Below are 22933 nucleotides of genomic sequence, written 5' to 3'. Positions count from 1 at the left end.
GCCTAGTTCTGGTCCAATGTGTTCTAGTTTTAAGTCATCCCAATCTGGAGAGGTTCCTTATGTTGATGGTCTGCAACAGGCCAGAGAACATTTTTCAATACTTAATTTTTTTTTCTTGCTTGAGGCCAAAGGTATAGTGTGCACTTGACAAGCGTCGCATGCTAAGTGTGATCAGAGACCTATCATCTGCTCACCCCGCAATTGTTGATTGACGGGATGGTTGTGGAAACTGGGATTTTAAGGATCTGGTTAAGGTATGGGCAAATGGGCTGTTGTTGGCTGCTGGATTGAGGTGATGCATATGTTAGGGAGGGTTCAGAGTGACAAAAAACTGTAGAAGGTTGAACCAGGTCTTGATTCATTTGGACAATGTGGTGGTGAGGGTGATGGAGGAGTGTGAACGTTGGTGGACCCTGATTAATGTTTTAAAAGAGGAGGCGTGAAATCTGTCCCAATTGCTGGAATCAGTTTATGGGCCATGCATAGGATTAACGCTGATTAATGTTTTAAAAGAGGAGGCGTGAAATCTGTGTATGGGCCTTTATGTGTCGTTTGGTGCCCATGAAGGACAGGAAGGTGAAGTGCAGACCTCATGGAGTGAATATCAAGACCCAAATTGTTATTCATGATTTGTTTCTTCAGAAGCTTTATTGTATGGCGCATTGAAACAATGTGTTTTGGATATAATTTACAGGCCTCTGTCCTTTATTTGTTACAGGAAGGTCAGGTCTTAATAACATTCGAGTAAGTAACAAGGCAGGTCAATGAGGGCTGTGTGCTTTGATGAATTGTAACAAGACTTTGTAAAGGTCCCAAAGAGCAGGCTGATTATTTCTTGGTATTTGGTCTCTTGCTTTGTGTAATAATAATTTAATAATGTTGGCTTAACTGTGAGGACTGTGAAAAAGTAGTCTGTGGAGGCTGCCAACATTGGCTGTGTTGTTGAACATGAAGAGGAAAACCTTAGACTCGAGGAAGATATTGATTGTCTGGCAAATTGAGCAGAAAAACGACAACAAATTTAAATTACAGAAGAGTGAAGCATGGGAATGGAATACATAAGAAATGTGAGAGTATTGAATGATATGCAAGAACAAAGGAACCTTGGTGTTTGTGTATATGGATCCTTAAAAGTTAAAAAAATGATCAATGAGGTGGTTACAAAAGGCATGTGATACTTTAATCTATTAAATAAGGCAGAGAATATAAGAGTCCTTTGTGTGCTTGAACCGTTGGCAACACGTTGGGCCATAGCTGAAGTACTCTACATAGTTCTGGTCATCATATTCTAGAAATAGTGTGAGATTGTGCAAGTGAGGCTGCAGGGGAAATTTATGAAAATATTGTCGGACTAAATCATTTTAGCAACTTGGAAAGGTTCAACTTAGAACGGGTGTCAAGGGTTATGGGGAGAAGGCAGGAAAATGGGATCAGGAGACAGAGATCAGCCATGATTGAATGGCAGAGTAGACTAAATGGCCTAATTCTACTCCTATAACTTGTGAACATGAACAGGCTACGTGCTCTTTGTTTTGGAACAGAGGGAACAACAGATTGAAATGGGATGTATGAAATTGAAAGTTCAAGATGCTATTTCCCTCAGCAGGGAAGTCACTGATTAAACTAATTGGTGGAAGAAAAGAGGAACACTATTTTCTTCCAGAACTTGATAGGGATATGGAATTTGCTGTTGAAAGTGAGATAGATGTGAACATCCTCATTACATATATACAGTACTGAAATCTGTACTTGAACAGTGATGACTTGCAATGCTAGGGACATATAGTTGGAAGTAGGACTACGCTGGTTGTTTATTTTCTTATTTATGTGCATACGATAGTATTGCCTCTGATTTGACGAAAAACTGAAAAATCATTTCATGTTCAAACTCTACATCAATAAACATGACTAACCAAATCATTCTACCTCACCTCCTCAAATTTAAATGTGCTCATTGTGACAAATTACTTGTTGTCATGGGTGAGAAGGAGAAGGTTACAGTTTTCCATGGCCCTTCTTAAAAAATATTTTTTTCTGGTTGTCAGCCCTGAATGTCCAAGCTCATTCAGCTCAATAAGTAGCTCAATAATTTACTCCATGTTATCCAAGAAATAGGTCCATTTCACACATCCTACACAGGAGCGCCAAGTCAAGAGTGTTTATTTGTCAGATGTGTCAAAAAACAGAATTAAATTCTTACTTTCAGCAGCATAACAAGTCTTTAAACAAAGTACTCATAGATAATATAATAAACAAAAAAAAACAACAAATTAAAAACCCCAATATTAGTGGAAAAAAAACCTTAGTTGCAACCAAGGTAGTTCATGGTTTAATTGCTGTCTGTAGTGTTCAAGAACCTGGTTGCTGGGAAGATGCTGTTCCTGAACCTGGAGGGCACAGTTTTTAGACTCCTGTACCTTCTTCACGATGGCAATGCAGTGGTGTGGGTTCTTTTTGAGGCAGCACCTCCTATAGATCCCTTCGATCATGGGGAGGTTAGTACCCGTGATAGACGGGGCAGTATCTACCACATTTTGTAATTTATTTTGTTCGAATTACTGTAGAGTCGAATTACTATAGCAACTTTGGGATTCGTTTTTAAAGGTGAAACCCAATGTAATGAAAGTGAATACATTTAATATCACTATTGCTATAAATGGAAATGTAAAGACAATTTGTAGTTGGATCCAAAGTTTCTGTGAGACACAATTTATAATTGCCTTTTTTCTGTTTAGGTGGGTCCATGTAATCTGTGCAATAGCTGTTCCCGAGGTGAAATTTGTGAACGTGTTGGAGCGTAATCCAGTTGATGTGAATGGGATTCCAGAGCAAAGGCGGAAATTGGTAGGTGTTTAATGGATCATTATTAAATCTGTTATCACTGTTATCTTGACCTTGATCCTCATGGTTTATCGAGGTGAAGAAAACGTAACTTGAAAATATAGAGAGCATGCATGCCTTAAATCTCCAGTAATGCACAATCTGAGGGACTTTGTGTTATACTAACAAATTTTCTGGACCATTGGATGCTTCTCCTACTATAACTCTTTATATGTTGCAAATCCTATGTATTTTTCCAAAGAATCCAGTGATGTTGAAAAGAACACAGAAATGGATCCCCGATTCGTTTCAAAGAATTGTGGGGAAACCAAGCCATTGTATGTTTAAAAGCAAAACAGCAAATCAGAACTGGTGATAAACTAGCAGGAATTCAGAACAATTGGATCTTGGATTATTGGACTTTTACTGTAGTGTCCATCTTTTTGATAATATGTTACTACTTTGGATTCCAGCAAATCAACTAAATATAATAACACTTACAAATCAGTATTATTGTAATATGCAATCTAAATGCCACCCTTTACTGAAGGAAAAAAATTACAAAATAGCTATCTAATGTTAAAGTCATTACAAATCGATTGGGCCATGTTTCTTTGGCAATTATAGATTAGTATCCCTTCATTTTCTGCATATGAATTTGCTTCTAGGTTAACAATGCAAATATGTCGAGAAATAATGTGTCTAAATTCAAGTTTATTGTGCTTTTGCATTTAGGCTTGATACTTTGTTAAATCAATGCCATGGGAACACTTATTATTGCTTTTCCATATTCATTCTGTGAAACAATATCTTCCCAACGGCTAGTTATTGAACTCTGATGTGGTTTTGAGTTGACACTGTCACAATGCTCAATAAAACTTTGTTCCCCATGTTGGCAAAACATAATAAATTAACGGATTTTCACGAATGTAGCAATAATGTGATACCCAGAAAAATTGTTGACCTTTTGTGAACAAGATGTAATTGTGCTAATAAGGTTGGTATTTGAATCTTTTTAACGGAGTTATTATCTTATAATAGCGGATTACCTTGTGACGAGTCCATTTGCATGAGAGGATTTTTACTTGGGTTAAAAATTCAGCAGTAAAGTAATTGAATGGAATTTAAAGAAAATACATACCTAACACAGCATCATGTTATGTCTTCACGCAGCACTCACATACTTGAAACTATTGTGAAAGGTAGTTAATGTTTTGTAGCCGTAGATGGTAGCCATGTTGTTCACAGTAATATCTCACATGCAGCAATGAAATTAATGAAGAAGAACCACCTTTCCAATTCGGTCCTGACTAGCATCACGTCCTCAACTGACTGTAAACTTCAGCTTGTATCCTATGCTCAGCCAGTTCATTCATCATATTTTTTCCCAACTGACCTACCTTGTATCCTAATCTCTGCCAATGCAGAAATGAACAAATTAACATTTGCACTCATATTTTACTTCCTGAAGCTTTATCCCTTGCTATGTTTGCAATTCTTCCACAGGATTCTGTGTTCCTCAGACTTTGAACTCGTACATTCCTGGCTGTCTTCATCACACCTTTTACATCGATGTAAATTTGTCTTCTTTGAACTGTCCCACATGTAATTTGTCTCTTAACATTAATTTATCCCAAGTATTTGTACAAAAGCAAAACTAAGAATCCTCAAGGTTTTTTAAGCTATATTCCCTGTGCCCTTTGGCCCACACTGTTCATTTTCTTAACTTGAGTTTTGACCACATTCTTGTGCACTATCCCCTAGTTAACTGTTAACCACTTTGAGACTTTAGACTTTGAGTTTAACATTTGTGGTAGAAAGTTACAAGGGAGTATTCTGCGGTATGATAGACACGGCCTGATCAGGGATATTCAGCAAGGTTTTGTACGTCGGAGATCGTGTCACACAAATCTGAGGTTTTTGAGGGTTGTGAGGGAACATAAAAGGTTGAGAAGGACGTTGTATACATGGATTTCAGCAGGTCATTTGACGCTTCCATATGGAAGGCTGCCGTAGAAGGTTAGATTACATGGGATCCAAGGAGAGCTAGCCCACTGGTTTGAAAATTGGCTTCATGGAAGGAAGTAGAGGTGATCGTGGAAGGTTGTTTTTCAGACTGGAGGCCTGTGATTAGTTGTACACCTTGTTCGGTGCTGAATCCATTGTTGTTTGCCGTTTATATCAATAATTTAGATGAGAACACACAAGGCATGATTAGTAAGTTTGCAGATGACACGAAAGTGGGTGGTATTGTAGATAGCGAACATTACAGCAAGATCTTGATTGGCTGGGCAGGTGGGCTGAGGAATGGATAATGGGGTTTAATGCAGAGAAGCGCAAGGTGTTGCATTTTGGGAAGTCTAACCAGGGCAGGACCTACACAGTGAATGGCAAGGTTCTCGGGAATGGTGTTGAGCAGGGGGATCTTGGAGTGCAGGTACATAGTTCCTTGAAAGTGACATCAAGAATGGTCAAGGTGACATCAAGAATGCCTACAGAACATTGGCCTTCAGCAGTCAGAGTATTGAGTATAGAAGTTGAGAGTTTATGTTACAGTTCTACGAGACATTGACGAGGCCACATTGAGAGTATTGTATTCAGTTTTGGTCACCCTGTTATAGGAAATATGTTGTTAAACTGGAAAGAGTGCAGAGAAGATTTACGATGATGTTGCCAGGACTCTTGGGCGTTTGGACAGGTACATGGATAGGATAGGTTTAGAGGGAGAGGGCCAAACACAGGCAGGTGGGATTAGTGTAGATGGGGCATATTGGTCAGTGTTGCCAAGTTGGGCCGAAGGGCCTGTTTCCACGCTGTATGATTCTATGACTTAATGTGATTGTGCTGAACAGTTATTTTATCGATTCCAGCATGATTCCAAATGGAACAATTTGAACTTCCGTGCAGAAGTTATTGTTGAATTATGTAGGCCAAGAGAGTATGATTTAGCATAGCCGATTAAGGATTAGTGGTGGGTTCTTTGGGTCCCTTTGTTTGATCATCAGAAAATAACGAAATATCTGAACAAAGCTAAGAGAACTCAATCTGTCTTTTATTATACACTCCTCCGTTCACCCATCCGTGATTGATTCGGAGAGTTCTCTGTCCCTAAAATGAACGCGAGCAGAATATGCAGAGCAGAATCAAGAAGCAGCTGTGGACCTTCTTGAGGTGGAGCTAATGCCTTGTCCTAAGACTGTAATTGACCCAAAAGGTTAACTCAAGAGAGGACCCTATTGCTCTCTGAGCTGCTGATGCCAAGACTGGGCCAAACAGCCATTGCAGCTTAGCCAGACCAGTGGACTCAACACCAGTTGTGGGACATTTATGTTTTGTATGTCGTGCATAGTTTTGTATTGTAAGAGTGTTGTGGGTCAGAGCATTCTGCCTTAAAAGTTGAAGGAAAAACTCTAACTGCATTTTCTAAAGAATCTGAACATACACTGAATAGCCAACTTTTGAAACTGTATATTTATGATTTTGTAATTAGAATTGATTTTATTACTAGCGATGCGATGCATTATCAGAAGTACTTTAATGTTTCTAAGTATTGTTGGTTTTCCAGCACCATAATCTAACACAGCTATTGTGTGCAACAGGGAGTTAAGATTACAAATTAAATACTTGGGTTATTGTTAATAAAATGCTGTTTGGTTCAGTTTTATGTACACTGATATTGCATTTGGTTTATGAAGAAAATTTAAATTTCATAACAGTACTGAATACCTAATTGCACAGTGATCAGAGGACTTGTATATTGTACCATGATGTATTGCTCACAAAAAAATGGCAGTACCCTACAGAGTAGGTGTCTTAAGAGCACTAAGACTTAAGACACCTACAATGTCTTAAGGTTGGATATTGCCTACTCCATCTTTACTCCATCCACTCAATACACACTCGTGACAATTTAAAGATGTCAATTAATCTACAAACCTGCACATCTTTGGGATAGTATTGTGTGTAATTTTGGTCTCCTAATTTGAGGAAGGACATTATTGCTATTGGGGGAGTGCAGTCGCGTAGGTTCACCAGGTTAATTCCCGAGATGGCGGGACTGATATATGATGAAAGAATGGGTCGACTGGGCTTATATTCACTGGAATTTGGAAGGATGAGAGGGGATCTTATATAGAAACATATAAAATTCTTAAAGAATTGGACAGGCGAGATGCAGGAAAAGTGTTCCCAATGTTGGGGGAGTCCAGAACCAGGGGTCACAGTTTAAGAATAAGGGGTAGACGATTTAGGACAGAGATGAGGAACAACTTTTGGGGTACTGATTTTAGATGATCAGCCATGGTCATATTGAATGGCGGTGCTGGCTCGAAGGGGCCAAATGACCTACTCTCACACCTATTTTTCTATGTTTCTATGGATGTGGGGGGAAACGGAGCACCCAGTGGAAACCCACATGGTCTCAGGGGAAACATGCAAACTCCACGCAGACAGCACCTAAGGTTGGGAACGAACCCAGGACTCTGGCACTGCGCCACCTCTATGTTTCAAAAGTATTATGGTTGTAAAGCACTTTGGGATGTCCTAAAAAGGGCGGGTAAGAAATGAAAATCTTTTTCTTTCTTATGTGCTCATCCAAAGAAGAAAGTGCATGTCATTCTTAAACTGTGAATATCTACAATTAATTAAGGGTAAGAAATATAGAAGAATTTGAATTGGAATTGCTTGAACATTCAGAAGCCATAACTTCAGTTTAGGAATGAGGAAAGAATTTTGTGGTGAGCATATTTGATTAGTAAATTTGATCAAACAAGACTAGAGATTGTCAGATTCAATTATTGGCCAATATTATAATTGCTTTCATTGCTAGCTAGTTTACATAATGAGTGATCTGTCAAGGTATATCTGTAAGTCCTTCAAGAAGGTATTTACTGTCAATTAGCACTATTTTTCCTCATAGATTTTGAAAGATTTGGGCAGCTACCATTTTATTGTGCGTTCAGTAACCTTAAAAATAATTTAATTAAATGTCTGTACATTTTCAAATCTGTTGCAGATTTATGTTGATGTTGCCAGTACCTGAGGGCTTGAACTATCAGGAGAGGTTAGACAGTGTAGGGCATTATGCCTTGGAGCACAAGAGACTAAGGGGTAATCTTTTCGAGGGGTAAATCATGAGGGGCATAGATAGGATGAATACACATATATGTATTTTCCCAGGATAGGGCAATATAGAACTAGAGGGTATAGGTTTAAGGTGAGGGAGGAAATATTTAATAAGAACCTAAAGAGCAATATTTTCACAAAGAAGATGGTGGGTAGAAGGAACAACTTACCAGAGAAGGTAGGTGAGGTGGTAGAATAATAACATTTACAAAATATGTGGACAGGTGCACGGATAGGAAAGGTTTATAGGGAGATGGTCCAAATGCAGGGAAATGAGACGAGCTCAAATGGAACATTTTGATAATCATGCATTTTGGGCTGGAGGGCCCGTTTCCATGATGTATGAATTTTTGATTCGACAACTATTGGTTTTTTCAACTGTAGAAACCTGCTTCCAGAACACATTGGAGATGTTCATGACCAAAATGACGATTTGTTAGAAACTGCAAAACATAAACCATTAAAAGAAGTTATATAATAAATACAAACATAGAATTAAGACATTTAATTCACATGACCATGTTGTGATTTAACTCCATAAGAGGAGTTATGATCTCATGTACCAGCAAACATAGTGACGCAATCTGAGTGCCAATAACCTGGACTTAATCTTGTTCATTAGTACTGTTTGTGCGGAGTTAGCATATTCTGCCTGCGACCACGTCCTCTTGCACCAGTTTCCTACCTCGACCCAGAGACAGTAAGTTAATAGAATAATAATGGGGCAGTTGTCAGGTGTGAGGAGATAGTGTTGCAAGAAAACATAAGGAGGAATGGGATTACTCTGAGAGCTGGCACAGACCCAGTGCATCTATAGTCTCCTTTTATGTTGTATGAAAGTATGAAATAGTAGCCTCAAGGCTCAGCAAGAACTAAAATTTCAATTTAAAAGCCTTCAATGTAGCAAGGATATCCCAAGGCATTTCATAGGAACATTACTGAATGAAGAATTGATACCAAGCACATAAGGCAGCATTCAGGTAGTTGACCAAAAGTTGAGTTATAGGTTTTTGTGAGCATTATAAAGGAGGAATGTAGCAAAGGGATTGGTTGAGGGAATTCCAGACCTGAGGCTCTTAAGCTGAAGACGTAACATTCAGAAATAGTGATTACATTTTGTAATTTCAAATCGCAGAATTGGAAAAAACCTCCAATATATCAGGGTGTAGGATACTTGGAGCTGGAAAGATGGCAGAGCTAGAAAGGGGAGAGATGATGGAGGATTTTGAAAGCAAAGCAACGTGTTCACATAGATTAACTGTTCTAGATTAGAAATATGCTCTACTGTATTTGCAGTGTTCCAATACGATAACAATTTACTCCTGAAACAAATCGAAACACATGAACATACAAATTAGGAGCAATAGTAAGACTGATGACCACAGAGCTTGGCCATTCAGTAAGGTTATTGCCAATCTAATTGTAGCCTCAACCCCATTTACTATTTGATAACCTTTCATCCACTCCTTGCTTATCAGGAGTTGACACAGTTATATATTTAAAATATTTAAAGACTGTTTCCACTGGTTTTTGAGAAAGAGCATTCCAAAGACTCAAAACACCCTGAGAAAAAATGTAATCTCATCTTTATGTGAGGTCGATGTCACTTTATTTTTAAACATTGACCCTTATGTCTCCCAAAAGAGGAAACATTTTATCCACATCCACGTGTCAACACCCTTCGGGATCTTGTGTCTTAATTATGCTTCACTTTTCAAAATTCTAAAAGATAACAGCCTAGCCGATCTAACATTTCCTCAATAAGACAACCCAGCATGCTGTGTATCAGTGCAGTAAAAAGCTCTGAACTGGTTCCAATGACCTAATATGCTTCGTTGAATGAAGAACCCAATATTTGACATGCATTTCTTGATAAGTTCTTATCAATGCCTCATGTGACTGAAGGATAATGACCCCACCTTTATAATCAGTTCCTCTCATTATAAACAGTGATGTTCGGTTATCATTTCTAATTGCATGCTATACTTGCCAGCTAACCCTCTGGGAATCATGCCTGAGGAGCCAAGATCCTTCTGTTTCTCAGAATTCTGCAATCTATCACAATGTAGATAAGTGCTTTTCATATTTCCTGCCAAAATGGACAATTTGACATTTTGCCACGTTATCTTCAATTTTTCCCAATCCTCGTCCATTCTCTTAAACGACCTTTATCTCGTTGTATCCACCCTTTGTTGCCTTTGCAGCTTACTTTCCCACTAGTCTTGGACATCAGCAAATTTTGTGACTTTTCATGCAAATGCCACTCATTACATCTTGCAACCAGTAAAGCTCTCATCTAGGACTAAAAGAACACACAACGCTGGAGTTACTCAGCAGGTCAGGCAGTATCTGTAGAGTTTTCGGGGTGAGGTTTCGGGGCGAGACCCTTCTTAGGATTCCTCCTTCTGTGAAGAAGGGTCTCGGGTCGAAACGTCACCTATCCATGTTTTCTGGGGATGCTGAGTGACTCCAGTACTTTGTGACCTTTTGTGTATTAACCAGCATCTGCAGTTCTTTGTCTCTATATTTCTCCTATTTATGCCAACTCTGCTTCCTGTTCAAATGTCAATTCTCTATCCATGCCAATACATTGCTTCCTGCTTTGATTTTCCAAAGTACCATTCCTTGCAATCATAATAAGTCCAGGCTAATTGCTTCTCTGTCCCTACAATGCCTGCTAATATTTTACTCTATATTAGCTTCATAAACCTTAATGTATATAAATGTATATAAAATGATGTGAAGCATAGATAGGGGTGGACAGACATACACCGCATGGAAAAATCAACGAAAGGGCATAGCGTTCAGGGGATAGGGACAGAGTTTAACGGGGATGTGCAGGGCAGGTTTTTTTTACAGAGGGTGGTGAATGCCTGAAATGTACTGTAGGGAGCAGTGGTTGAAGCAGATCCATTAGTGGCATTTAAAATACTTGATAAGCGTATGGATATGCTCAGATTGGAGGGATATGGGTTATGTGCGGTTATATCATGTTCGGCACAAACATTGTGAGCCAAAGGGCCGGTTTTTGTTCTGTGTTCGATGTTTGTGCATCCATAAATCTCAACAACCCGCTTCAGCAGAGGAATCCAAAGATTCTCAACTCTTTGAGTAAAGACATTTCTTCTCATCTCAGTCATGTCTGGCTGAGCCTTTGTTTTGGTATCGCTTGAACCCCTCGCCCCACCTTCCCAGTTCTAAACACCTAAGTAAGAGGAAATATCATCCCTGCATTACCATTTCAAGCCTGAAACTGTGTTTCAGTAACTTCTGTCTTCTAACGTCAAGATAGCATGTGACTTGTATTCAGTTTACAGGATAATTTCCCCAATCCAAGATCTGTTGAATTGTCCTTGTCCCCCCACTATCAAAATAGTATCCGTCCATAGATAGAGAGAACAGACCTGTGCACAACATTCCAGGTGCTGTCTCAGCAGGGTCCTTTGTTATTTCTAGCAAACCATCATTATTATTCTTGAAACAAAGGTCAGCATATTGCCTGTCTTCTTCACATACCAATCACACAACAAACCTGCATGTTAAGTTCATAATTTGTGCACAAGTGCACCCAGAACTCTGAAAAACAAATGTTCAATCTCTCATCATTTAGAAATGCTCTTGTCATCATTCTGATATAAGTTAATCTTCTTCTCATCTGCCACAAGACCTTTTTCCAGAACTGTGGTTGCTCTTTCAAGTACTTCTTGGCAAACTGTAACCTGGCCATCCTATTTTTGTGGCTTACCATTGGTTTGCATATTGCAGTGTAGCCTCTGTATTTCTGTTCATGAAGTCTTCTGTGGACAGTGGTCTTTGACAAATTCACACCTGGCTCCTGAAGAATGTTTCTGATCTGTCGGACAAGTGTGTAGGGATTCTTCTTTATTATAGAGAGAATTCATCTGTCATCAGCTGTGGAGGTCTTCCTTGGCCAGCCAGTCCCTTTGCGATTCGTAAGCTCACTAGTGCTCTCTTTCTTCTTAATGATTTAGATTTAGATTTAGATATACAGCGTGGAAACAGGCCCTTCGGCCCACCGAGTCCGCACCGCCCAGCGATCCCCGCACATTAACACTATCCTAGGGACAATTTTTACATTTACCCAGTCAACTAGGGACAATTTTTACATTTACCCAGTCAATTAACCTACATACCTTTGGAGTGTGGGAGAAAACCGAAGATCTCGGAGAAAACCCACGCAGGTCACGGGGAGAACGTACAAACTCTGTACAGACGGCGCCCGTAGTCAGGATCGAACCCGAGTCTCCAGTGCTGCATTCGCTGTAAGGCAGCAACTCTACCGCTGCACCACCGTGCCGCCATTCCAAACAGTTGATTTTGGTAAGCCTAAGGTTTGGCTGATGTCTCTAACGGTTTTATTCATATTTCTCAGTCTCATAATGGCTTCTTTGACTTTCATTGGCACAACTTTGGTCCTTATGTTGATAAACAGCAATAAAAGTTTCCAAAGGTGATGGAAAGACTGGAGGAAAGACGAGATGCTGAGAGCTCTCTTTTACCTGCATTTAGGAGGCAATTAAAACACACCTGAGCAATGACAAACACCTGTGAAGCCATGTGTCCCAAACGCTATGGTGCCCTGAAATGGGGGGGACCAGGGCCGGATTAAGCTCATGCGGGGTCTGTAGCTAGGGTTGCCAACTTCCTCACTCCCAAATATGGGACAAGGTGACGACCCCGCCCCACGTGACCTCATCCAGCCAGTGGTCACGTGCTCCCGCTCCACCAATGGCGACCACCCGGGCTGGGAGGCGGGTTGCTATGCAACCTCCGTTAGGCGGCGCCCGGGCCTCCACTGTCCGGAGGTTAGAGTTGCCAACTGTCCCGTATTAGCCAGGACATCCCGTATTTTGGGCCCAATTGGCTTGCCCGTACGGGACCGTCCTTGCCCCGTATTAGGCCCGAGGGGCGCTGTAGGCCTGGACGTTGTCGGCCCAGACAGTGTAGGTAGGAAAAAACTGCAGATGCTGCATAAAATCTGTCCCTCCCCTCCAGAGCTCGGAACAGTGTAGGCCTGCCTAACGGAGGGTGTGTAGCAACCTGACACCCGGCCCGGGCGGCCGCCATTGATGGAGCAGGAGCTCGTGGCCGCTGGCTGGGTGAGGTCACATGTGGCGAGGGGCAGTGACGTCACCTTGTCTCGTATTTGGGAGTGCTATAGTTGGCACCCTTACCGGAGGTAGACACAAAATGCTGGAGTAACTCAGCGGGTCAGGCAGCATCTCGGGAGAGAAGAAATGAGTGACCTTTGGAAGGGTCTCGACCCGAAACATCACCCATCTTCTGCTGGACCTCCATGAGGCGGGCGGCGAGGATGTCCTACATACTTGTCCGATGAGGGCGACGAAAGTAACCACACACTGAAGGAGAAGGCAAAGAAGAGGAAGGGGCGAGGATTTGGCAGCGAGGAAGGCGCTCGATCCAAGCTGCGAGACTACGACTCCGTGGAGCAAGACGGCGATGAGCCAGGCCCTCAACGCTCGGTGGAGGGGTGGATCCTGTTTGTGATCGGGGTCCACGAGGAAGCCAACGAGGAGGACGTCCATGACAAGTTTGCCGAGTACGGTGAGATCAGGTTGAGGTGCGGCTACCTCTAGGGCAACGCTCTGATGGAGTACGAAACCTAGGCTACAAGGAGGTGCAGGCAGCCATGGAGGCTTTGAACTGGCCGTAGCTGACCGGGCAGCCCATCAGCGTGGACTGGGGCTTCATCAGGGGTCCGCCTAGGAGCCAGAGGCGGAGTGGCCGCAGGAGAAGCCGGAACTGGCCGGACCGGAAGCGTCACTGAGCCGGGACGGAGTGCAGAGTGACCGGTGGGACGGTGCGGCCCGGGGACCAAGACACGCCCACAGATCGCCATGCCCAAACTGAGCCGTGCATTACAGGGGCCGTTTAATCTCAGTCGGGACTGTTGTGGGGTGGGGTGGGGAGAGGGTGGGGAGGGAAGGGTAAGGTTGGCTTGTACAAAACAACTCAGAAATAAAGTACTTTAGTTAAAAGTACTTCAGTCTGAAGAAGCATTTAGTGCGGGGCTCTCGAAAATGCGGGGCCTGTAGCATATGCTACTTTTGCTATTAGGTTAATCCGGCACTGGGGGGGGACTACGTATAAACACAGCTGTAATTTCTACATGATGAAACCAAAATGTATAAAAATACCCTTTAATAAAATCTGAAAATGTGCACTTTAAACACATGTGAGTTTTTTCTATTACCAATTTCAAATTGTGGAGTAAAGAGGCAAATAAATATATGATGGATCTTTGTCCCAAACATTATGGAGGGCACTGTAGCTCACACTTTTATTGTAATCAGCATTTTAATATTTGGCATTCAGTTTCAGGTGTTACCAACATTAACATTTAAAGAACTGAGTTAGCTAATTAATCTATTAAAACCTTTCATTGAAAGTCTTAGACTGATTGATTTGGCCGTAGGCCAGCCTATTAAAATATGAATAATATGATTATTATCAGCATAATTCAGTGGATAGATCAGAATTCTAAGCTGCTGGGAACCAGTGTAGTTATTGGCAGAGTAATTTGAATAATTTGATCAATTCGCATGAAAGAAAGAAAGATAATTGTGAATTTATAAAGCATCATGCACATGCTTTTCAGGACATCCCAAGGAACTTTACAGCCAAATAAATATTTTTGAAATGCCTTCACCACTATAATGTAGGAAACATAGGGGCCAATTTACACACAACAGGCTTCCACAATCAGCAATTAAATAATGACCAGGTAACCTGGGTCTTTTTTTAAAAATTGCGTTGAACAAAAGTTTAATATTAGACAGGACATTTTGGATAACTTTCCTAATTGTTATCAAAGTGGTGCCAGGGAATTTTGAACATCCGTGTCTGAATGTGTTCAATTTAATATCTGAAATCTGAAAGTCGGCACTTCTGGCAGTGAAACCTGCTTTGTACTGACTACTCAAGTGCCCAGTGCTCTCGCCTTAAAAATGTACTGTTGTAAGGTGGGGGATATGATTCTGAAAACTTGATTTGTTTGGCCAAGCCAATATAAGTTTTACAAATACTCTTCTGAAGAACTTTTCCCATTTCAAGTAAAATGGCCAAAGATAAAATTTGAACAAAACCTCGAGTTATACAGTCTCCTTTCTCAAGGTTTGTTCAGCCACCATTTTTTTAACTAATTTGTGAAATGTGGGGTTTACTGGAAAGACCAGTTATTTTGGTCGTGCCTAATGTCTTTGAGAAAGCAGCAGTGAACAGCTGCAGTACTGTGAAAGTATTTCAACATTGTCTTTGGGTAACAACCTCCAGGATATAGACAATGAAAGAATGGCAATATATTTCTTAGTTAGGGAGGTTTGTAAAAACTTGGGATGCATGGTGGTTATCCTATGTGATAGCTGCCTTGTCTTTAACATGATGTGTTGTTGAAGTGGTCTTGGTGAATAGCTGCAGTATGCTTTGTAGATAATACACAGTGGGCCTCTAGAGAAGAGGATGAATGGGTGAATTGTCAGCCAGGAGGATAGCTTTGTCCCAGATGGTATCAAATTGCTTGATTGTTGACGGAGCTGCATTCATTGAGACAAATAAGGGAATATTCCATCATGCAGCTAACTTATGACTTCTATTTCATAGAACAATGCAGACCAGGAACAGGTCCAACTGTCCACTATGTCTGTGTCAACCATGAAGTCAATCTAAATTTATCACATCTGCTTGCTCATGGTTCATATTCCTTTCTCCACTGCCTGTTCATGTGCTAATCGAAATGCTTTTTAAATATTGCTATCGTATTTGCTTCTAACACTTCCCCTGACAGCGATTTCCAGGCACTTGTGTAAACAAAAACTTGCCTCGCACATCTCCTTAAACTTGCCCCCTCACACCCTTATAGCTGTTGAACAAGCTTCCGAGAGTCAGTTCCTGAATAGTTTACCAGTGTTTCTGATCTGCATTTGTAACAGCAATGTTAATGGCAAGTTCAGTAACGCCCAGTAACCATTAATCCAAGATATTGGCGGAGGAGGACCAAGCAATTTAAGTCAGACATCCAAGTATAATTTCTTTCTTCATATTCCTAATTCTCACTTGGGCCAGAAGTGAGGTCTGTCTATTTCTGAACCTGCTTTGTAAACAAAGAATATGTTAATTTGAAAGATTTGCACAGTAATTCAATGCACTGTTGGTTCTCTTGAGATGTGATTGTTAATGGAAAATTTGTGCTGAAGAAGTAAGTTGCATATTTCAAATTGTAATTTCACATCGCTTATCATTATTGGCCAAGGAAGAGAATTATGTCCATGCACAAAGGAAATTCTTGCCTTGGGAAAATGCAGGAAATAGCAGAAAGATATGAGTATAAATAATCTTGATCCCAACACAGATGAATTGCAAAGAAAAGCACATGTTGTAAATGATGGTGCAACTTCCCTCTGGCTCTTGAGGTTCTCGAAGGATTAAACAGCAACCACATTCCACTCTAAACAGGGCTAACTCGGCCTTTTAGTGGATTTTGTACGTTATTATGTGTTCGGCGTGAAAGATGAGAGGAGATTGATGCTGTCAGATGAAAATATTCAGTGTTTTTAAAATTTAAAGACCGAACTTCAATTGGAATGTTCATTCTGAGGAGATGCTGTCAACTGGAACATTATAGATAATTATTATCCTACAACATTGACAGACTGAATATGTTGTGACTGATCTTGCTCATTTTGAGCTTGATCTTTCTGGAACTTTTTGGCATTTTTTTCCTTGATGCTGTCATGACAGCAATGATTGAAAAAGCCTTTTATCAGAGGCAATTTTAGTACTCCTTAATGGCATTAGTGTAAAGGGGAGAGGGTTGCTTGGGCAGTCCTTCATTTCTCTAGTTCATCAGTACCAACGCAGAACCCAATGCGGGATCCTCCCACTCTGCACATGTGAGGCAGGACATGCATGGTAGAGTGGGCATATGTGTGGTGTACACATCTGCCATACACAGCCATCTTGAATATTCCTCCATTTTGAGAGATCGTGTCATGGGTTCCCATGAGTCAGTGGAGATGTTAGATTTTTTCAGAGACTGAGAATATCCTTGAATTGTTTCCTCACCATTGATAATGAAAGATTAAGTCTATGTACTAAGGAATGGCTTCACCTGATGATTTAACATCGTTTTTTTTTGTTTTTCATGTGAAACCTCGGAGAAATCATACTTTCCTTTTGATTATTTTTTTAAAGCTACACAATGGAAGTTCCATAAAATGCATAACTTTCAGAAGCTTAGTTTTCTTGTAACTTGGGTCAACTAGTACAAAGAAAAAGCTTGTAACCAACCGTGAAATTCATTTACAAGGTCTGTGAAATGTCAGTTGCAGGAGGATGTGATTAAACTAGAAAAGGCGCAGAAAATATTCATAAGAATGCTGCTGGGATTGAGTTATAAAGAGAGACTGAATCGGCTGGGACGATTTTCTATTGAGCGAAAGAAGCAGAGATTTATAAAGTCATGATGGGCAAGGATGAGTTGGACAGTCATTTTTTTCCCACGGATAGGGAGTCTAAAACTAGAGGGTACAGTTTTTAGGTGAGAAGGGAAAGATTTAAAGGAGACCCCAGGGATAATTTTTTTTATAGGAAGTAATAGAGGCAGATAAAATTACAATGTTTATAAGACATTTGGACAGATTTTTGGATAGGAAAGGCAGAGAAATGTAACTCAACCTGAGCAAGTGTGAAGTGTTGCACTTTGGAAGGTTTAATGTAAGAGAAAAGTATATGGTTAATGGCAAGACCCTTAACAACCTTGATGTGCGGAGAGATCTTGTAGGGGCATTGTATATAATAGTCAGGAAGTCATAATGCAACTCTATTAGACTTTGGTTAGGCCGTATTTGCAGTATTGCGTGCAGTTCTGGTTGCCCCATTATAAGAAAGATATGGAGACTTTGAAGAGGGTGCAGAGGAGGTATATCATTGACTGCTCACTGAAAGAAGCACCGTTGCAGCTTGCAGAAGCTACTTCACCAATAACCCATAATCTCCACCTCAAATAGAAAATAGAGTTGCAGATCCGTGTAAACACCACTACCTCGAAGTTCCCATCAATTGCACTCCCATTCTGACTTGGAAATGTATTGCATTCCATCTTCATTTGTGTGTCTATTTCCTGAAGCATTCTGAAACTACTTTTCACCACCTTATCTAGAGTCATCGGGAAGTTGGCTCATCACCATATTATCAAAGATTGTTGTGCAGAAAATAAAACCTGTCCTTGCCAGCCTTGCACACAATGCATGAATAAGTATATATATATTTAAAAATAGCTAGCACGAATCCTAACCGATTTTGAAGAAAATTTGAATGGCTTCCACAGTTGGAGTTAAATTGCTTCATTGTGGCACTGCAGAGCTGATTGCATCAGCAGTTTTGATTGGATAGAGCTTTTCTTAGGTATTTAATATCTTTCACAGCAGAATGTTAGTTCAAGCCATTTAAACTTATTGCTACTGCCTTTGAAGTCCCTTTCATTAAATATCGAGTCTGTTACATGTTAACATTGACAAGGTATTTACCATTTTCAATCGAGAGATGGATATTTTCTATATTACTGGCCTAAGTATAATTTTTTTTAATCTGCAGACATTTGTCTATTCTATTCATTGTATAATGAAAAATTGAAATTATTTGTGGAAAGGAAAGGCTGGAGTTGTTTTAATCTGAGGTGCAGTGCCAGTGGAGGTAATTTTACTTACTGTACCAACGTGTTGGAATTTGGGCCATCATGCTAGTGCTGCCTGTGAGAATTAGTTTTTGGTTTAGTTTAGAGATACAGCGTGGAAACAGGCGCTTTTGGCCCACCGGGTCCGCGCCGACCAGCGATCCCTGCACAATAACACTATCCTATACCTCATCCAAGCCAATTAACCAACAAACCTGTACATCTTTGGAGTGTGGGAGGAAACCGAAGATCTCAGAGAAAACCCATGCAGGTCCCAGGGAGAATGTACAAACTCCGTACAGACAGCACCCGTAGTCGGGATCGAACCCGGGTCTCCGATGTTGCATTCGCTGTAAGGCAGCAACTCTACTGCTGCGCCACCGTGCTGCCCATAGAATCATAGCATCATTCAGTAGGGGAACACACCACTATTGGCCCGACTTGTCCAAACTGACCAGTGGGCACCTTTCCATATTAAACAATCACCTAGTACATGTCCACAACTTCCTCTGCCTAAACGATTCATGTGCTCATCCAAACTTTTCATAAATGTGATCGGCTTCGACCACTCACTCAGGCAGTGCCTTCCAGGTACTCACCACTCTGGGTGAAGATGGTCCCCATAATATCCCTTTTAAATCTCTTCCCCCTTTCCCTAAACTTATGTTCTCTATTTTTATCTATCTCTGATAAACTGTGGGAAACTTTACCGTATGTCTATACCCCTCATAGTTTTATGTACATCAAATATGGTCCTTTCATCTTCCCATGTTGGGGAGAACAGCCCTGGTGTTTCCAATATCTCCTCCTAATTGAATTGTTCCATCCCTGGCGACATCCTGTTGAAGCTCCTCTGCACTCTCTTCAACGTTATCGCTACCTTCCTATACCTTAGTTGCTAGAATTGCACACCATACCCTGAGGTCTGACCAAGGTTTCATACATTTGAAGCATCACCCCTCTACTTCTGTCTGTGATGCTCCAACTCAATAAAGCCATTATTCCATATGCTTTCTTAAACACATTATCTCCATGTGTTGTCTCTTTCAAGTATCTATGGCCTTGTACTCCAAGATCTTCCTGTTCTTCCATAGTCCCTAAGACCCTGCCATTCATGGTGTATGGCATAGCCTCATCAGTGCTCCCAAGAGACATCACCTCATGTTTATCTGAATTTCATTCCATCGGCCATTTTCAGACCATTTCACCAACACATCTATTTCTACAGCGTCTACACTTTCAATAACTCTGCCCATCTTCTATGAACTTTCTGATCTTGCCTTCCACATCTAAATATTCACATATAATACCAACAAGAAAGATCCCAGCACAGATCCTTGTGGGTCACTGGGAGCACAGGTATCCAATTGCAAAAACAACCCTTTACCATCACCTTCTATCTCCTATTGTCAAGACAGTTTTGGACCCTGTTTGCCAACTTTTCCAGGGTCCCACGGGCCTTTTGAATCAGCTTCCATGTGGGACCTTATCAAAGGTTTTACATCTACTACTCTTCCCTCATCAATACAAGTTGTAACCTTTTCAGAGTTCAATCAAATTGGTCTGACAGGATCTGCTTTTCACAAAGCCATGTTGTTTGTCTCTGATTAGTCCCTGCCTTTCCAAATGACACAAAGCTGGGTGGTAGTGAACTGCGAAGAGGATGTTAGGAGGTTGCAAGGTGACTTGGACAGGTTGAGTGAGTGGGCAGATGCATGGCAGATGTAGTATAATGTAGATAAATGTGAGGTTATCCACTTTGGTGGCAAAAATAAGGAGGCAGATTATTATCTCAATTATGTCAGATTGGGTAAAGTGGAAGTGCAACGAGACCTTGGTGTCCTTGTACACCAGTCACTGAAAGTAAGCGCACAGGTCCAGTAGGCAGTGAAGAAAGCTAATGGCATTTTGGCCTTCATAACGAGAGGATTTGAGTGCAGGAGCAAAGAAGTCCTTCTGCAGTTGTATTGGGCCCTGGTGAGACTTAATCTGGAGTATTGTGTACAGTTTTGATCTCCTAATTTGAGGAATGACGTCCTTGCTATTGAGGCAGTGCAGTGTAGGTTCGAGGTTAATCCCTGGGATGGAGGGACTGTCATTTGAGGAAAAATTGGAAATACTAGGCTTGTATTCACTGGAGTTTAGAAGGATGAGAGGGGATCTTATAGAGACGTATAAAATTATAAAAGGACTAGACAAGCTAAATTCAGGAAAAATGTTCCCAATGTTGGGGGAGTCCAGAACCAGGGGACACAGTCTAAGAATAAAGGGGAGGCCACTTAAAACTGAGGTGCGAAGAAACTGTTTCACCCAGAGAGTTGTGAATTTGTGGAATTCTCTGCCACAAAAGGCAGTGGAGGCCAATTCACTGGATGAATTTAAAAGAGAGTTAGATGGAGCTCTAGGGGCTAGTGGAATCAAGGGATATGGGGAGAAGGCAGGCACAGGATACTGATTGTAGATGTTCAGCCATGATCACAATGAATGGCGGTGCTGGCTCGAAGGGCCAAATGGCCTCCTCCTGCACCTATTTTCTATGTTTCGATCATTTATCCTCTCCCTCAGAATTGTTTCCAATGTCTTCAGTTCACGGTTTACGTGTTTTTTTCTTGCCAGTTGCCAAGCTGCTCCCTCCTGAAAAGGGGGACCACATTTGCTCTCCCCCAGTCATCAGGTTCTTCACTCCCCCAGTCATCTATCCATATTCTCCAGGGATGCTGCCTGACCCACTGAGTTACTCCTAATGTATTTTATTGTAAATCAGCCCAGCAGTTCCTTGTATCTCTCCAACAAATCTGTTTTCCTTTCTGAATACTGATTTGAAAAGTATTCATTTTGGACCACCCATACTTTCTGGTTCCATACACAGAATGGCCTTGGTAAACTAATTTAATTTCTCAGCTCTACTTTCTCCCCAAAGCTCTGCAGTTTTCTCAAAATAGTTATCTATTTATTTATCTATTTATATTGCAGCCATGATAAAACACTTCACCCTCTTTAACTCCTGAAACTGTTCCTGTAAAAAAAAAAATCTTCTTATTATGCACTAATTTAAAATCAGTCACATCATAGATTATTCTTGCCTAACCAAATGCTGTATTACTTTAAATCTCATTTTGTTTCTTTTATACTATACTGCTATAGTGAGACACAATAGTGAGACGATATTGGATAGGCAGTTCCATTATGTGTCCTTCACAGCTGTCACACTTCATAGATTATCAAGCTGATAGATTCCATATACCTTAAAAAATAATGTGACTGCAAAATCACTGAATGTGATTTTATGGTACTTTTGATCATTTTGTCGCTGCATTGAAAATGGGGAGTTGAGAACAAATGGAAGTCTGTATGTGAAATAGTGGTACGAATTGAATCAAGGTGCCAAGATGAGAATGCAACCGTAATCTTTGTTACATTATCCCTAATTTTATAAAGCCTAGTAAGAATGACCTGAGCCTTGCGGGAATTGTGTGTTAGGAAGGTCGATGATTCATACCCTACCTCTGTAATTTGAACATGTGATCCTGTTGGCAATTTCAGTACTGTACAATGGGAGAAGTGTATATTTGGGAGTGTTAATACGTTTGTGTTTGAAATTTCCCATGTCTTTTTCCAAGTAGGTTTAAAAAAAAATCTTTATCCAAGACAACGTCTCATAATAAGTATTCCAAAGAACAGACTAAGTGGTCGTTCATTACTGCAACATGTGGGAATATATTTGTGTATATACATGTATGTATATATTTACAAACTAGGTTATTTTCTTTTTGTTGGCAAAACCTAAGACATTTGGAACAAATGTTTCTCTACACTATCAAAAAAGAGATGGGCAACACAAACGGAGGTGCTGCAGCACTGTGATAGGAAGATACAATAGGGAGATATAACCCAAAACATCACCCATACTTTCTCTCCATAGATGCTGTCTGTCCCGCTGAGTTACTCCAGCATTTTGTGTCTATCTTAATAGAATGACAAATATTACTAGGCAATTTTGTTTTAAATGTGAATACACATCTGTTGTATTTATAGAGGAAGTTAGTGTCTAGTTATCAATTTTTAATATGGTAGCCAACAAGATTTGAAAACATGTATAAACAGTTATATGACTAATACAGAATAGGTTCATAGAAAGAAGACCTCTCACTGTTTCTGCAAGTGTTTCTGGGCTGGCTGAGCAATATTTGCTGAAGCCTTTGACCTGCTGCAAAACTGATCATTCCAGCTAACACGAGACAAAGGTAAATTGTTGCCAAATAAATAAAAAGCCGTCTA

General features: G+C 40.6%; 1 protein-coding gene across 1 annotated transcript in view; it reads left to right on the top strand.

Annotated features, from left to right (window-relative positions):
* The window catches only part of kdm4b (lysine (K)-specific demethylase 4B), a 268277-nt gene that overhangs the window by 218343 nt on the left and 27001 nt on the right, over positions 1-22933 (top strand). The window contains exon 17 of the mRNA XM_078424193.1: positions 2736-2844. Coding sequence (XP_078280319.1) covers positions 2736-2844 — 109 coding nt within the window. The remainder of the gene's footprint in view (positions 1-2735; positions 2845-22933) is intronic.

This window comes from Rhinoraja longicauda, chromosome 28, assembly GCF_053455715.1.
Source record: "Rhinoraja longicauda isolate Sanriku21f chromosome 28, sRhiLon1.1, whole genome shotgun sequence".
NCBI classification, from domain to species: domain Eukaryota; kingdom Metazoa; phylum Chordata; class Chondrichthyes; order Rajiformes; family Arhynchobatidae; genus Rhinoraja; species Rhinoraja longicauda.
This window is presented reverse-complemented; position numbering and strand designations above follow the sequence as displayed.